General features: G+C 65.5%; 5 protein-coding genes across 5 annotated transcripts in view; all 5 read right to left on the reverse strand.

Moving 5' to 3' along the window:
* Positions 1 to 1,005: 1,005 nt before the first annotated feature.
* EMIHUDRAFT_431713 (hypothetical protein) lies at positions 1,006 to 2,906 on the reverse strand (the record flags this gene model as incomplete). The annotated part of the gene is made up of 5 exons (XM_005793941.1): positions 2,407 to 2,906; positions 2,107 to 2,188; positions 1,897 to 1,978; positions 1,590 to 1,831; positions 1,006 to 1,556 (listed from the first exon to the last, which is right to left on the reverse strand). Coding segments are annotated over exons 1-5 (1,395 nt in total), but the record flags the coding sequence as incomplete, so codon positions are not given.
* A 1,808-nt stretch (positions 2,907 to 4,714) lies between these two features.
* Positions 4,715 to 6,223, reverse strand: EMIHUDRAFT_193935 (hypothetical protein; the record flags this gene model as incomplete). Its single annotated transcript, XM_005793942.1, has 1 exon — positions 4,715 to 6,223. One exon carries the CDS (start codon positions 6,221 to 6,223, stop codon positions 4,715 to 4,717), a length of 1,509 nt encoding a protein of 502 aa, XP_005793999.1.
* Positions 6,224 to 8,560: 2,337 nt separating this feature from the next.
* Positions 8,561 to 9,211, reverse strand: EMIHUDRAFT_45585 (hypothetical protein; the record flags this gene model as incomplete). The annotated part of the gene is made up of 1 exon (XM_005793943.1): positions 8,561 to 9,211. A coding segment is annotated over one exon (651 nt), but the record flags the coding sequence as incomplete, so codon positions are not given.
* Positions 9,212 to 9,642: 431 nt separating this feature from the next.
* EMIHUDRAFT_193937 (hypothetical protein) lies at positions 9,643 to 10,395 on the reverse strand (the record flags this gene model as incomplete). Its single annotated transcript, XM_005793944.1, has 1 exon — positions 9,643 to 10,395. The coding sequence occupies one exon, from the start codon at positions 10,393 to 10,395 to the stop codon at positions 9,643 to 9,645; it is 753 nt and encodes a 250-aa protein (XP_005794001.1).
* A 3,320-nt stretch (positions 10,396 to 13,715) lies between these two features.
* Positions 13,716 to 14,242, reverse strand: part of EMIHUDRAFT_431714 (hypothetical protein) — a 1,191-nt gene continuing 664 nt past the window's right edge. Inside the window, exons 2-3 of the mRNA XM_005793945.1 lie at positions 13,982 to 14,233; positions 13,716 to 13,906 (exon numbers count right to left, since the gene is read on the reverse strand). Of these exons, the coding sequence (XP_005794002.1) occupies positions 13,985 to 14,233 (249 nt within the window). The 3' untranslated portion in view covers positions 13,716 to 13,906; positions 13,982 to 13,984. The remainder of the gene's footprint in view (positions 13,907 to 13,981; positions 14,234 to 14,242) is intronic.

Below are 14,242 nucleotides of genomic sequence, written 5' to 3' on the forward strand. Positions count from 1 at the left end.
TGGGCCGTTGAACTGCGCCGCGCCGCCCACGCCATCAACGCTGCCAGCAGCGAACCCCCTGCCTGCGACAGTCGTCACCGCGCCCGTCGCCACCTCCACGCGCCGGATCTTGTGGCTGCCGAAGTCCGCCACAAACAGCGCGCTGCCGTCGGGGCTGATGGTGACGCCGTGTGGGCCGTTGAACTGCGCCGCGTCGCCCATGCCATCCGCGCTGCCCTTGGCGCCGCTGCCGGCGAGCGTGCTCACCGCGCCCGTCGCCACCTCCACCCGCCGGATCTTGTGGTTCCAGAACTCTGCCACGAATAGGGCGCCGCCGTCGGGGATGATGGCGATGCCAACTGGGCGACTGAACTGCGCCGCGTCGCCCACGCCATCCGCGTCGCCGTTTCCGCCGCTGCCCGCGAGCGTAGTCACAGCGCCCGTCGCCACCTCCACCCGCAGGATCTTGTGGCCGCCGAAGTCCGCCAAAAACAGCGCGCTACCGTCGGGGCTGAGGGCGATACCGCAGCAACCCTCGCAGGTCGCGACGGTGCGGATGCGCCCGGCCGCCGACACGTGCAGCGCCGAGGCAGGAGTCGTGACGTACCAGCCGCCCGCGCGATCGCTTGCGACGGCAAACAGCTTTTGCGATGCCAGAGGGCCGTCCTCGCCCTCGAGCGCCAGCGTGGTGACCTGTCCGACGACGCGGGCGCCAAAGATGGGCGCCTCGAAGCCATCCGCGATCTCGCCGTAAATCTCGCCCTCGCCGGCGGTGCGGGCGCGCTTTCGGGGGGACATATGAGTCCAGGCGGCGCCGTTGCAGGTTCGGTCCTAAGCATGTGCGGTTCGGTGTGGTTCTCTCGCGTCCACCCCTACCGCGCTGGTGTCCAGTCCGGGCTGACTGTTCTTCCCCACCTTCCTCTACCTACTACCTAACCTCCACCCGCGGCCGGCGCGGCAGCGCGACAGCCGACACACATTTTTTTAGCCTGGTGGGATTACGTCTTGCCGCGGTGGCGGTGCGTTCGCACATCAGTTGCTACATACAGAGACACCCGGAGATGAAAACGGAACGCCCCCGCCTGAGCCTCTACTCTCAGCGCGGTAGCTGAAACGTTAGCTCTCGCTCCCCCATCCGGCACACCACCTCGCGGGAGCGCAGGGCGTGCCCCGCCAGCCGAGCCGCCCGCAGCTCGCCCGAGCCACCCGCCCCGACTCCACAAGCACCGAACTCGCTCCTGCTTCCACCGCCGCCGCCGCCGCCGCCGCTCCCGCCGCTCCTGCCGCCGCCGCCGCCGCCGCCGCCCGCCCTCGGCCCCTTGCAGAGCCCGAGAGGAGAGAGCGCCCACGCGACCGAGAAGTGGAGCCTGTGCGAGATTCCCCGAGATCCCCCGAGATCCCCCGAGATTCCCCGAGATTGAGCACGCGACCGAGAGGTGGAGGCTGTGCGTGCCGGGTCGCCGCCGGGTCACAACCCTCCCGCGCAATTTGCGAGAGGAGAGGGAGGCCGCGAGGAGGGAAACGGGCCTGTCTCCCGGCTGTGTCTCGGCTGTGTCTCGGCTGTCTCCCGGCTGTGTCTCGGCTGTGTCTCGGCTGTCTCCCGGCTGTCTCTCGGCTGTGTCTCGGCTGTCTCCCGGCTGTCTCTCGGCTGTCTCCCGGCTGTCTCTCGGCTGTCTCCCGGCTGTCTCTCGGCTACATCTCGGCGCCGCCGCTCCGCGTAGAAAGCTTCTCCGCCGTACGCCGTGACGACTCGGTCGACCGCATCGACCAGCGCGCCTACTCTCGCGCAAGCTCGGGCAGACCTCTAGGCCAGCCGTGAACCTGCCTCCGACCGGCGCGTCCTCCCGCGCACCTATACCACATGCAAGGCGGTGAGCAGAGACAGAGACGACGGACCGGAGGCCGAAACAATGCGACCCGACGCGCCCGCCGCCCCGCCGCCTGCCACAGCGGCCGACCCAGCACCGCCGCCGCCGCCGCCGCCGGCGGAGTCGCGCACCTTATTGTACATGTCACATCAAAGATCTGAGAGGAGCTGCGGGGGAGACGGCGGAGAGGCTAATCTCGGGGCGATCTCGGGGCGATCTCGGCGCGATCTCGGCGCGATCTCGGCGTGATCTCGCGCGCCTCGACGGCGGCGAAGAAGCGCGTGCGGCTGTCGTTTGCGAGCTCGCAGAGCGAACCGCTCTGCAGGGTGGGGGCGGCGCACCTGCGTGTGTGTGAGGTGTGTGTGTGAGGTGTGTGTGTGAGGTGTGTGTGCGTGTGTGTGCGTGTGTGTGTGTGTGTGTGTGTGTGTGTGTGAGTGTGTGTGAGTGTGCGTGTGCGTGTGTGTGTGCGTGTGCGTGTGCGTGTGCGTGCGTGCGCGTGTGCGTGCGTGTGCGTGTGTGTGTGCGTGTGCCGTGTGTTGCGTCATAGAGCGGTGCTCGCCTCTTGAGCGCGAATCTGAGCGCTTCGGCAAAGGCGTCAAGCTGCGGTCGCCGCAATGTGAGCGTGCGGGAGAGCGAGACGTGGTACTCGGACGCGGCCAGCCTCTGTACGCCCGGCCGACACCCCGCGTCGCCTTGCGCCCCGCAGCCCAGCCGTGCCACCGCGGCGTCAATCTCCCCCTGCAGGGCGGTCCCGGGGCGGAGGGGCAAGAAGACGTGCGTCGCGTACTGCCCGTCGACGTGCGGAAACTGGCGCACCGGGCGCGGAGCCTCGTCCGCCTGAGGGGAGTCGAGCGGCGGCGGCGGCAACTCGATTGGCGGCGACGGCAGGCGATGCAGCGGCGGAGGAGGCGGCGCCGCACGCGGCCGCTTGGACGCCGGGGCAGAGTCGCCGGGGTCCGAGCTGCCGCTATCCGAGTCGTAGTTCGCGAGCTGGTCCATGGATATGTGGGACTGAGCGCAGCCTGGGGCAGCTGCGAGGTGCCTTTGGCACCAGGCGCGGAGGCGACTGGAAAAAGCGAGCGGAGAAGACTGGAAAAAAACAATTTCGCTCCTGACATCGAAGGCTAAGCTCAAAAAAAACAGCTCCGAAGAACGCTCAGGATGTGTGGCAGCCACGTTGGCTGAGTGTCTTGAGCGTTCTTCGGAAGCTGCCACACGCCATTGGAGCGACACACAGAACCACCCATACCGCGTTGGAGAGAGAGAGATTGTTCCGCGTTGGTGTCCCAGGGCACAGGACGCGGGATGGCTTAGCGTTCGAGCAGTCACACATTGGCTGCTGGGGTGTGCGTCCCGAGGGGGGGCTGGGTGGGCGGTAAGCCGTCATTGCCCGGTGCTGCTTGCAGCGCTCCGGGTGGTGGTGGCGGCGGGCAACATTTTTCTTTCTTCTGCTGCCGTCCCTGGTGGTTCTGTCGTGCTCAAGCTGTGCTCTGCTCCGAGTTGGCGACAGCGGAGATATGCGCTTTGCACTCGCCTTAACATTCGTCACTGCTGTCTTTTACGAGCCGTTGCGGTTCGCTCTAACAGCTCTCGTTCCGTGGCTGGAGGGTGAGCTGCCAATCTGGCACGAGCGGATAGACGCCAGCGATGGATAGTCAGTCAACGGCACAGCTAACCGCTGCAGAATCGGTTAACGCCATACAGCTGCGCCGCCATCATCGCTAGTCGCCGGTCTGAGCCAACTTCCGCTGCTCGTGCACATCACTGCGTCTCCGCGTTCTGCGGGCACAACGCTGGGCACGGGTCATGAGCAAGCGAGCAACGGGTGGGATAAGGTGGTCCATCTCCGACGAGGAGAACGCCGATGGGGCCAGTTGAGGACGGACCAGTTCAGGGCGGGACCGTCCAGGCTCGTTGAGGGCGCGAGAGAGGCGACACACTTGTCAAGTCTGAACCAGAGTACCACCTTCGTACGTTCCATCTGGGTGCCGCACTTCCCGATCCTGAGCTGTGCCCCCCGAGAAGAGAAGCACTCCTAGTGATTAGGTTTTCATTCTGCATAAACTTGCAGCGCCGGCCACGAGCCAGTCTCGTGCCGCACAGAACGTGTGGACTGTGCTCTCGCTATGTGCCGCGCGGAGAGACCGCGCCGCGGCTCTCCAGGTACCACACCGCACCCATCCATCTCGCGTCATATTATGCATCTCGCGTGCGACTCCTCAGTGGCGTCTTGGGAACGCCGTTCCCATCGCCCTCCTCTGTGCTGTGGCGAGAGCCTGCGCGCTGGCGTAGTCGGTAGGGGGTAGACAGCGCCCCAATTTGGCGCCCAATGCCCAAAATCCACCAGTGTGGGATTTCGCGCAATCGCTTGACTCTGAAAAGCTCGCTATGTACCCGGGTACCTCCTGCGAGCGCTGTGATCGCCGCAGACTGGCTCCGACTTGACGGCGGCATGGAGACGTGAAGCCTCCGTGTGTGTGTGTGCTCTCCTTGCCGTTAGGGGGCACCTTTGTTTCTGCAACCCAACACCATATTGTTGGTCGCTGTGTCACAGTCTTCACACTACACAATGGATGGGTAGAGAGTAGTTTACGCGCAACTCTACCCCGACTGCCACACCCACGGAGCGCGCGGCCGCCGTCTTCACACTTCAGTCCGCCTTCCCCTTGGTCTTCCCCTGCCCCCTCCCCGCCCCTCGCCGGGCATGGCGACGGCGGCAGCAGCAGGGCGCCTAAGAGGAGGTAGAGGTGAAGGTAAACCTGCCATCGACGAAGCCAGCCCCCACAAAAGGCAGGACAGCGAGGCCCACGGCATCCAAGGACCACATCCAATGAGCGCGGGTGAGAAGAGAGAAGCTCCTCCCCACATCAACACGAACGCACCTGCGGGCGTGCGCGCACGCAGCCAAAGAGGTCGCAGCACGCGAGGGCGAGCAGGAGGGTGAGAAGAAGCGGCACAAGCCGCATCCAAATCGCGGGCGGCGGCGGGATGTGCAGCGTAAACGCGCCGCTGCCGTGGTTGACGATCACCTCGACGGCGCGTCGCATGTCGCTCCGCCTCTGATTCAGTTCCATGACCTGCCTCGAGCGCGCCGCAAAGGGTTCGCCCGCGATACGCCGCACCGCCTCGACGAGCTCGCTTGACGGCGCATTTTTGCGGACGAGGACGCCGACGCCGAGCTCCTGCTGCGCCCTCGCGACCGCCATCTGGTCGCCAAAGAAAGGCATGATGGCCATCGGCTTGCCGAGCATCAGCGCCTCGTTGACGCTGTTGGCGCCGCCGTGCGAGAGGAAGCCAAAGACCGCGCCGTGCGTCAGCACTGCGCGCTGCGGCGCGAAGCTCGTCACGAGCACCCGCGACGGCAGCGGTAGGGTGGGCCTCGCCTTGGTCGCCCACAGCACGTGCATCTCGCTTGCCTCCTCAAAGGCGCCCGCAAGCAGCCGCATCATCGGCTCGGAGGGAGAGATCTCGGAGCCGAAGGCGACGTAGAGCACGCGCTGCCCTGCGGCGAGACGCGCGTCGAGCCACTCGATGATCCGCGCCGCGTCGTCCGACTTTGCGATCGAGTTGCCTCCCAGGCCGGGGTGATCGAGGATCCCGACCATGAAGGTGTACGGCCCGAGCAAGCTTGGGCTGCCAGCCGTGAGCTCGGGCAGGGTCTGCAGGAGTAGCGGGTGCTGCAGCACGCAGTCAAACTCCCACGGCTCGAGCGGCCGCGGGTGGCCGATACGGAACCGGTGGATCGAGTTGACGACGGAGCCGAGGCGAAGCGTGAAGAAGGAGAAGAGCCGGACGCCAAAGTTGGCCAGCAGGGTAGGGAGGCTGCCGTACACCTCTTCGCGTGAGTGAATGGAGCCGCAGTTGGGCTCGAGGCTCCACGGAAGCTCATTCTGCACCGTCAAAAAGGATGGTGTAGCCCAGCCGACGCCGACAACGGGGATGCCGAGCGCCTCGCCGAGCGCGTAGAGCGACGGGTAGATGAAGGAGACGCAGAGCACGTCCGGCTTGAGCTCGAGTAGAACTCGCCTGGCTGGCAGTAGCATCTGGCCGGCGATGAGGTTGCCGAGCAGCGGGATGACCAAGTTGGTGAAGAGCTGCGCGACCGAGTACGGGAGCTCCTGGATCATGCCCATGCCTCGCTTCTTGGGTTCGCCATCCGCAGGCACCGATGCTTCTAGCGCCCGAGTGTGGGCCTGTGGCACGAGTTTGGCGATCTTGGCCACGGTGTCGGCGAGTCCGAGAAAAGTCACCTCGTGGCCTTGGTCGAGCAGCTCATGAGCGATCGGGAGCATCGGAACGTAATGGGAGGCAGGCGGTGCGATGAAGGCCACCCGGAGGGCCGCTGCAATCGGCAGGATGAGGGTGCGAGGGAGCATGTCTGCGTAGGATGGCTCGGGGAGGCCCGTGGCGCCGTGATCGGCAAGATGTCGATGTCGAGTTTTTGCTCCTTCCCGCAGTGGACGGACGACCCACGAGTTTCTGTTACTTCGCCACAGGCGTGTGTGTGTATGGGCTCCGCGGCCTTCCTCTCCAACACCCGCCGCAGTGGCCCCCTCGGCCCGTGGGCGTGGCGAACGGTCGGGCCAGGTGCGTACGACATCCCGTCCCTGGTGGGAAACGTGCCTGGCGGCACCGCGGTGTGTGTACGAACGCGTCGGAGCCTCACCACACGACACGCAATCCACTGCGCTTGTTGCCATGGCAGGCATTTCGCAGCCCGTCGCTCAGCTCCCTCACGGAGCGTGCGACGGACGGCCCCGGGCCGGCGAGCTTTATGCCGCCGAGCACGCTTGCATCGACGCTGCGACCTCGGGTGTCCAGAAACTACCCTCTGCAGACGCCCAAAACCTGCCCACGCCGACTGGGTTCTGCCGCACTTCCCGCATCGTTTTAGGTGCCCCCGACTCCGACTGGGTTTGAGTGGAGGCGCGTGCCGACGATGCCGACGGTGCCTGTGAACGAGGCGGCGTCGCCCAACGGGACTCCTGGCCCAGGAGCGTATTCGCCACAGTACAATCTGCTCTCCCACAGTGTTGGTGCGCGAAACTTCGATACGTACGCACCGCGCGAGTCTCCTGCCGTCTGGACGTCGCCGCCAGCGACGCCCGAGCTGAGCCAGGCAAAAGGACGGCGACGCGAGGCTGTCGTTCCCGATCCGGGGTCCAACCGTCGGCTTCGCATATTGCCTGCAGCAGAGAGGTTCAGGGTGTCGCGGGCAGCGCACCTTGCTGCGAGCCGCGAGCCGATCGGTAATGGGCCCGGGCCAGCACACTACAGTCCATCGAGGGGGGTGGGGAGCACGCGGCCCATCCCGTGCGCGCCGCCAGGCACCACCGGCCCGCACGGTGGCGGTGGCCGAAGGCGGGGACACGAATCAAGGCGCTGCGCCTTGCCCGTGCCGGCGCTCCCGCAGGTGGGGCGGTAGTCAAGTGTACCAGTTTCATATAAAGCATCACCATTCGGGATCAACTCAACTACTGCAATGGCCAGGATCGGCACTGATAGAACCAGGAGCAGATCCGCATCCGGCGGCATGTCCAGCGGTTGCGCCAGAAGACGGTCTCTTTAGTCCGCACTTGCGGCAAAACTCCGAGTCGGCCTTGAACTTGTTGCCGCAGCGCGCGCAGACCGCCGGTCGCTGAAGATCCGCCTCGCTCGAGCGCACCGAAGAGAGCACGCTCGGCGCGCCGTCGCCTCGACACACGGACGGCGCCACGCCCGGAGCGAGGCCGCAATCGGCCCCGTTGCCGACGCCCCTGTCCTGGCCGCAACCGCCGCCGCACGCCGCGTGGCTCGGCTCGGCGGGCGGGCTCGCGGCCGCGGGGCCCAACTGACGCACCTCTCGGAGCAGCTTGTTGTGCTCGCGAAGCAGCTCGTTTTGCCGCTGCAGCCGCTCGACCGCGGACGGGAGCGTCGTGAGCAGCGTGGCTTTCGGGTCGCGGCCTCCGGGAGAAGAGTCCGACAGCCATCCGCCGAGCGATGCCTCCTCCCCCTCCGCCGCCCCGCCCGCAGCCCACGGGTCACCTCGCCCGCTCACCTCACGCAGCAGCGCGATCACCTGCTGCTGCAGCGCAAACAGCTCTGCGCTCGCGACGGCGGCGCCGGCGAGCCCCTCCTTCGCCTTGACCACGAAGCCTCGCTTGCGGCCGCCCGCGCGTCGCTGCCGCTCCGACGCCGCCGACGCAACCTCGTCCGTGGACCCCGTCGCAGGCACAAGTCCCGCCGTCCCGACGGCGCTGTCCGACGTGGAAGGGCTGAGACGCGGGGGAGAGAGCGGCGAGCCGTGGCGCGACCCCGACGAGCCGCAGCAGGCTGCTCCCGCGGCCGGCGCGGCCCCTCCCGCCCGAGACCGCTCGCCGACCGACTCGTCAAAGTCCCACTCGTCCCACCTGTTCACAGCCAGAGCTGTGAAGAGGCGCCGTTCACACCCCGCGGCAGAGAGTGCGCCGCAACAACTCGTCGCACCACCGCCCGCCGCCGCGGCGGGAGGAGGCGCGCGAGCCCCTCGCGGAGGAGTAGCCCGACGAGGCGCCGTCCGACCGCGAGCCCGCGCTCCCCGGCCGAGGAGTTGGCGGCTGGGCGGGGTGCGCGGCCGTGCAGGGAGGCTGCTCCGTGGCGGGGGTAGCAGCCGAGCTGGCTGCAGCAGCCGAGCTGGCTGCAGGGCCTCGCTCCGTGAGGGGCGGCAGGGCGTGGACGAGGGGGAGGAGGTCCTCGCAGGCCCGCTCCGGCAGCTCGCTCAGCGCGGGCAGCTCGAGCAGCTCGTTGGCCGAGCTGCGGTCGGCGGTCCGCTTGCAGAGGCACGCGCTGAGCAGCGCCGCGACCGGCCCCGACGCGCGCGCCAGCTGCGGCGGCTCTCCTTGAAGCACACGCAGCATCACCTTCATGGGCGGCTCGCCCGCGTGGGGCGGCTCGCCGCTGCAGAGCTCGATCGCGGTGATGCCCAGCGCCCACACGTCCACCCCCGCGTCGTGCCCCGCCGTCTGCTCGAGCATCTCGGGCGACAGCCAGTAGACCTGCCCGGCGCCGACAAAGGTCTCGCGCTTGCGCCGCCGCTCGCCGAACTCGACCAGAGCGCCGGCGAGGCCAAAGTCGGAGAGGCGCACGCGCGCGGCCGCGTCGACGAGCAGTGCTGCGGCCTTGAGCCCGCGGTGGATGAGGTCGAGGGAGTGGAGGTAGCTCAACGCGCGGCACGCCTCGCGCACCACCGCCAGCGCCGCCCTCTCGCCGAGGCCCGACGGAGCGCTCAGCCGTAGGATGTCGGCGCAGGAGCCCGCCTCGTGCAGCTGCAGCACGAGCCACAGCTCGCCGCGGCTCACGAACGCCGCGTGGAGCTCGCACAGGTTGGCGTGGCGCAGCGACGTCATCCGCTGCACCTCGCTCGTCACGCGCCCAAAGTCGCGCGAGCTCTGCTTCTCGAGGTCGACCAGCCGGACGGCGGCCTCGCGCCCGTCCGCCGTCCGCGCCATCCACACGGTGCTCGGCGCCGGCGATGGCCCACCGGCAGAGGCGGAGGCCGCCGCGCTGCCCGCCGAGCCGCAGATGGGCGCGAGGAGAGTGTACTCGTCCGCTTTGCTTGGCCAGAACAGGCGACTGGAGGAGCGCTCCATGAGAGAGAGCGCGCGCGCGACGTATTGGAGCGTGCCGCGCCGTGGTTAGAGCTCTTTGCCCTGTTCACACCGAGCAGCTGGGAGTGGCTGCGGCTATAGCAGACAGGCTCTTTGCTGATATGCAGAAAATCGACGCTATCGGATCCAAATTCACACCGATAGTGCAGCCGCCGAGCACATTCAGCCGCCTACGTCGAGGCAAAGCGGCCGCCAAGGGCCAAAAGCGTCATTGTGTTTGAAAACGTGCGCCGCAACTCCCGCAAGAATGGGCTGCAGTGATTCCGCCTCAGCTCAAAGTTGTTGAGGACACCAATTTGCTCCGCGCCAACATCGTCAACTGTAAGTGATTCAGCGGAGTGGAAGTACCATGTGAAAAGCTCCCAAACAGGCGGCGTGAGATCGGTCATCAAGACCACGTTATTGATATCCCTGCTCGTGGCGTATGCGAGCACAGGAGAGTCTTGGGGCAAGAGCAGCTCGAGACGATCGACACTGAAAGCTCCCAGGGACAGCCGCACCCCACGGAACGACTTGAGCCGATGCCGTGGCATGGTTGACATCATCTTGATCAGGGTCGAGTTCAACACGTCGACAACACAGCCCCATCCAAAGTTTATGTGCTCTAGAGTGTGGCCAGTTGCATCAAAGATCCGATGGAGCTCGGGCTCGGCTGCAGGTCCAAGCGCGGACACCTCGTTGCCTGTGCGCCTTCCGATGCGGCTTCCAAGACCGTCAATGTCAAGGTGCGTGAGCTGGGAGCAGAACTGGCCGACATACCTCAGTGTGAGCTCGGTGCACATAGGCAGAGGCACGCGCAGCTGCTTGAGACCTGCTCCCAGGGCCTGCAGCAGGAGCAAGGCTCCTTCATCTGTGACTTCTCCCATGCGATGCGACAGGCTGAGGCGGCTGAGGCGAGGAAGCGTCGCGCCGATACGCGCCATGCCCTCGTTCGTCAGATAGGACTCTGCTACTCGAAGCCCTTCGGACTCGACAGATCGAGGGCGGTCAGATTAGGCGCGGCTGCCCCAATGCTCGCGAAGACACCGTCGGTCAACTTGGCCGGAGAACAGGTGATGGTCTTAAGCAGCGGCCCCGCAAGCCGAACTGCTACTCGGACGTCAGAGTCGCTCGCGTCAGGCCTATCGCCTGGAACGGCAGAGAAGAAGCAACAGGCCATCATCTTTTCAATGCCGTCCTCCATAGCGCCAGCAGCTGCAACAGCGTCACGACGCTTCTTCTCCTCCCCAAAAAATGGCCATTTTGCCATGTCGATGGAGCTCCACGGCTGGCCAGGCACGGCTGGATCGTAAGCCAGACGCCGAAGCTCCTTAGAAACAGCACCGACGGCCTGAAGCGTGCCTTGGCTCATGTGCCCGAGCAACTCAAGAAGCGAGTCGCCATCCAATGGCGGCCACGGATCAGCAGCGGTGAAGGACACCTTCACGCTCACCGTCTCAAAGGAGATGACAGAAATCGTGAGCACGACGGGCGTGCTGCTCATGAGCGCCCGCCCGTCGGTCACGACCGGCACGGCTTCACGCCGTGACATCGGACAGCACCCTGACGTAAGTGATGAGATTTGACGTTGATGACTGACGCGATGTGAGCTTATACAGCTTGAGCACTTGAGCACTTGATAGGGTCGATTCCGCATGGTACGGGACCCCTCCGATCGTCTCGCCCTCCCTCACTGGTGTGTTCATTGGGGGGGGGTCATAACAAACACGGTGCAGGATCGAGGTGCACGGCTGCAGAAGCAGTGTCGTCCCCCCTCCCTCTCCCCGACGGCGATGGCGGTGTGACCGATCGAGCTACAAGAGGAACTTGTTCAGCAGGATCCGGGATAGTCTCGTGCACTACCTCACTGGGCCTGAGATCACTGAGCCAGCATCCCGTCACCGTCTCGGGTTTGCGTGGGGTCGAACCACTCCGGGGTGGGCACGCCCACCATTCATTACGCGTGTACAATGACACTGGTTGACGATAGTTCCTTGGATGCGTGTTCGCGAGCAGAAAGGCGTGTGCTGAATCTAGGCCGCACGCCGTGGTCCGGGAGAAAAACACGCCCTTACTACCTACCTATCCACCCGCCCTGGAGCGGGAACTGCAGAGCCCCTATTGACGGCAAGGAGCCCGAACCCAGGCGCAGTAAGAGAAAAACGTGACGGTCTGCATCGTTTGCTGTGAGGTTCTGTCTGGCTGAACAACAAAGAAGAAATTCGCGATGCAAACTCGCGCGTCCCTCTTGACCTGCTTGCTCCCGGCCGGCTCTTGCGGTCGACCTTCAAGCGATGCCATGGGACCGCCTGAAGCGACGGTACGTGGACCAGCCAGACCCACCTTCACGAGGAGCGCAAGTGTCTTCAGCACCCAACATCACTCTCGTGGTCGCATCCTGCGGCTCTCGGCTTGACTGGCTGTCCGCGATGCTGCAGCTCGAGCGAAGGCTGGAGGCAGTGGTTTTGGAGCAGTGCATCTTCAAAAGCAGCTTGCGCGAACGTGTTCGGAGTCGGAGGGCGCGCGTGATCAGAGTGCCACGGTGCGGGCGTGAGGCAGGCAGCTACCTGCACTACCTGACAAAGCACTGGCACAACCTTCCGCCGCACATGGTGTTTCTCCAGGGAGATGCTCGCCTGCACTGGCCGGGAGCAGCTCACGCGGCCGTGGGCGTGCGGCAGCTCCGAGAGATCGCGCAAGGCCCTGCCAGTTTCGTGATGCTGGACGCAGCGACACCCCGAGGAGCACCCTACTCTGTGACATCTTCCACCTGCCAGCACGGAGGTGGAGGGCCGCAGCTGATCTGGGACCAGCTGCAGGGAGGTCCGTCGCCGCTGCCAACGTTGCGGAGCTACCCTCTCGCGCAGTGGTACCTCCGTCGGAGCCGGCTCGCCGGGGGTCGTGTCACCCTGGCCAGCTTCACCTCGCTCTTGCGACTGTTTGACGCCTCGTCGGGTAACGAGTCGAGCGAGTGCACCAGCATCACGCGCGTGGCTCTCGATTCAGAGGGCCTTCCACACTCCACGACGATCTGATCAGTGCACACGTTCTCCACCCACGGCAGGAGTGCCTGTTTCACAGCAGGGATGTGTAAGATGATGAGCACAGAGTCTCCATCGACGGCAAGGCTTGCCTCAAACTCGCACGACTCGCAGTCCATCTTGAGCAGCCGCACCTGTTCTCAGCTAGGTGGGGTGGTTGCACGTTCCGGTGCGGAGCAGCCCGCCTGACCATTCAGCAACAGGTTTGCCGAAGTGTTGACGTAAGCCCGCCAGCTGTCGGCACGGAAATTCTCCTCCACAAGCCGCACATACGCCGGCACTTTCGCCTTTGCGGCGAGGTCGAGGGTGCCATCATGGGTGTCCACCCGGCAGTGGGGAGCAAGAAGATGAACATGCCGTTCGAAGCTTGCGTCACCGTTGCTGCCGACGGAGACGACAATGCATTCCTCGTCCTTCCCTTGCCCCTGCCGTAGCAGCGTCGGAGGGTCGCAAATCACCTTTTGCCAGTTGAGGCGGAGAGAGCGTGAGACCAGCATCGTTGAGGCGGAGAGAGCGTCTTGGGGAGAGTGGGCGCGGAGAGAGCGAGAGAGTGGGTGCGGAGAGGCCGCAAACCTTGCCGCCGTCGCCCGCCGCCCCAACACGGACCAGGTTGGCGCACGACACGGCACCTGTGCGGTGAAAACGCGTTGTGCTTTTATGTGAAAAGGCGCAGTGGGCGCCGCTGAGAGACTCTCACAAGCGCAGTGCAAATGCAGACAGCGCGCCTGGAGATCCTGGGCGGTAGGAGACATCAATCAGCTCCAGCAGTCTCGCGTACGCCCGCGATGCGACGCCGGGGCCGTGTGAGTCGAACGGCGTTTTTATTGCCGTCGCGGCGATGCGCGGCTGCACCATGATATTTGCCTCGAAATCTTGCGTAAATGTTTGGAGCGGCCGCGCGACTCGTGAAACATGAGCGTGACAACACAGCCGATTTCTTTGTTTTCATGCTTTCAACACAACTCCTCTGTCTTTCTGTAAAAGATGAACTCGAAAGGACGCGGCACGAACGGGCACCGTAAGGAAATTTCTCGTGAACGACAAAGCTAAACACGAAAAATTTTACAAAAATATCGGCGCCTTCTCCGCGGCCGCCCCGGGCCCCGCGCCCGTCACAGCTCACTTGAGTGCGCCCTTGTGCGTTGTGGGCCTTGCGGCGGGGCGCTGTGTGGCGTGTGGGGGGTGTGAGGCCCGCGGGGCCGAAAATGAAAGTTCTGCCACGTGCGCGAGACCTGATCTTAGACCCCCCCCCTTCTCCCTCTCAGCTCTCCCTCCCTCTCCCTCTCCCTCGCTCGCACCCTCTCCTCAGTCCTCTGCCTGTTTTCCCTCCTCCTCCGCCACCTCAGTGCACCTCGCCCATGTGGTTGGGGCGGGGGCCCTTGCGGCCGTCCTTGTGCTTCCACAGCCGCTCACCCTGCGGCGGGGGGGGGGGGGGGGGGGGGAGGGGTGACCGGAGGCTCCCAGGATGCGGCCAGCGGCAGCGGGGCTCCTCTCAAAAAGGCAGCGGGGACAGGAGGCACCCAGGTGACCCCCCGGGGGCAGCGGTGCAACGGTGCCCCGGTGCACCGGGGCACCGGTGCAACGGTGCAACGGTCCAACCGCCTGGCGGCAGTGGCACCGGTGTGGCAACAGCCCCCCAACGGCAGCAACGGTCGAAAGCTTTAGCCAAAAATTTCCGAAAAAGGCCCGGGGTGGAAACGGCGGCAGCGCCCGGAAAAGGTGGCAACCCCCCCCCCCCCCCCCCCCAAAA

Source organism: Emiliania huxleyi, assembly GCF_000372725.1.
Source record: "Emiliania huxleyi CCMP1516 unplaced genomic scaffold EMIHUscaffold_1, whole genome shotgun sequence".
In the NCBI taxonomy this organism is placed as follows: domain Eukaryota; phylum Haptophyta; order Isochrysidales; family Noelaerhabdaceae; genus Emiliania; species Emiliania huxleyi.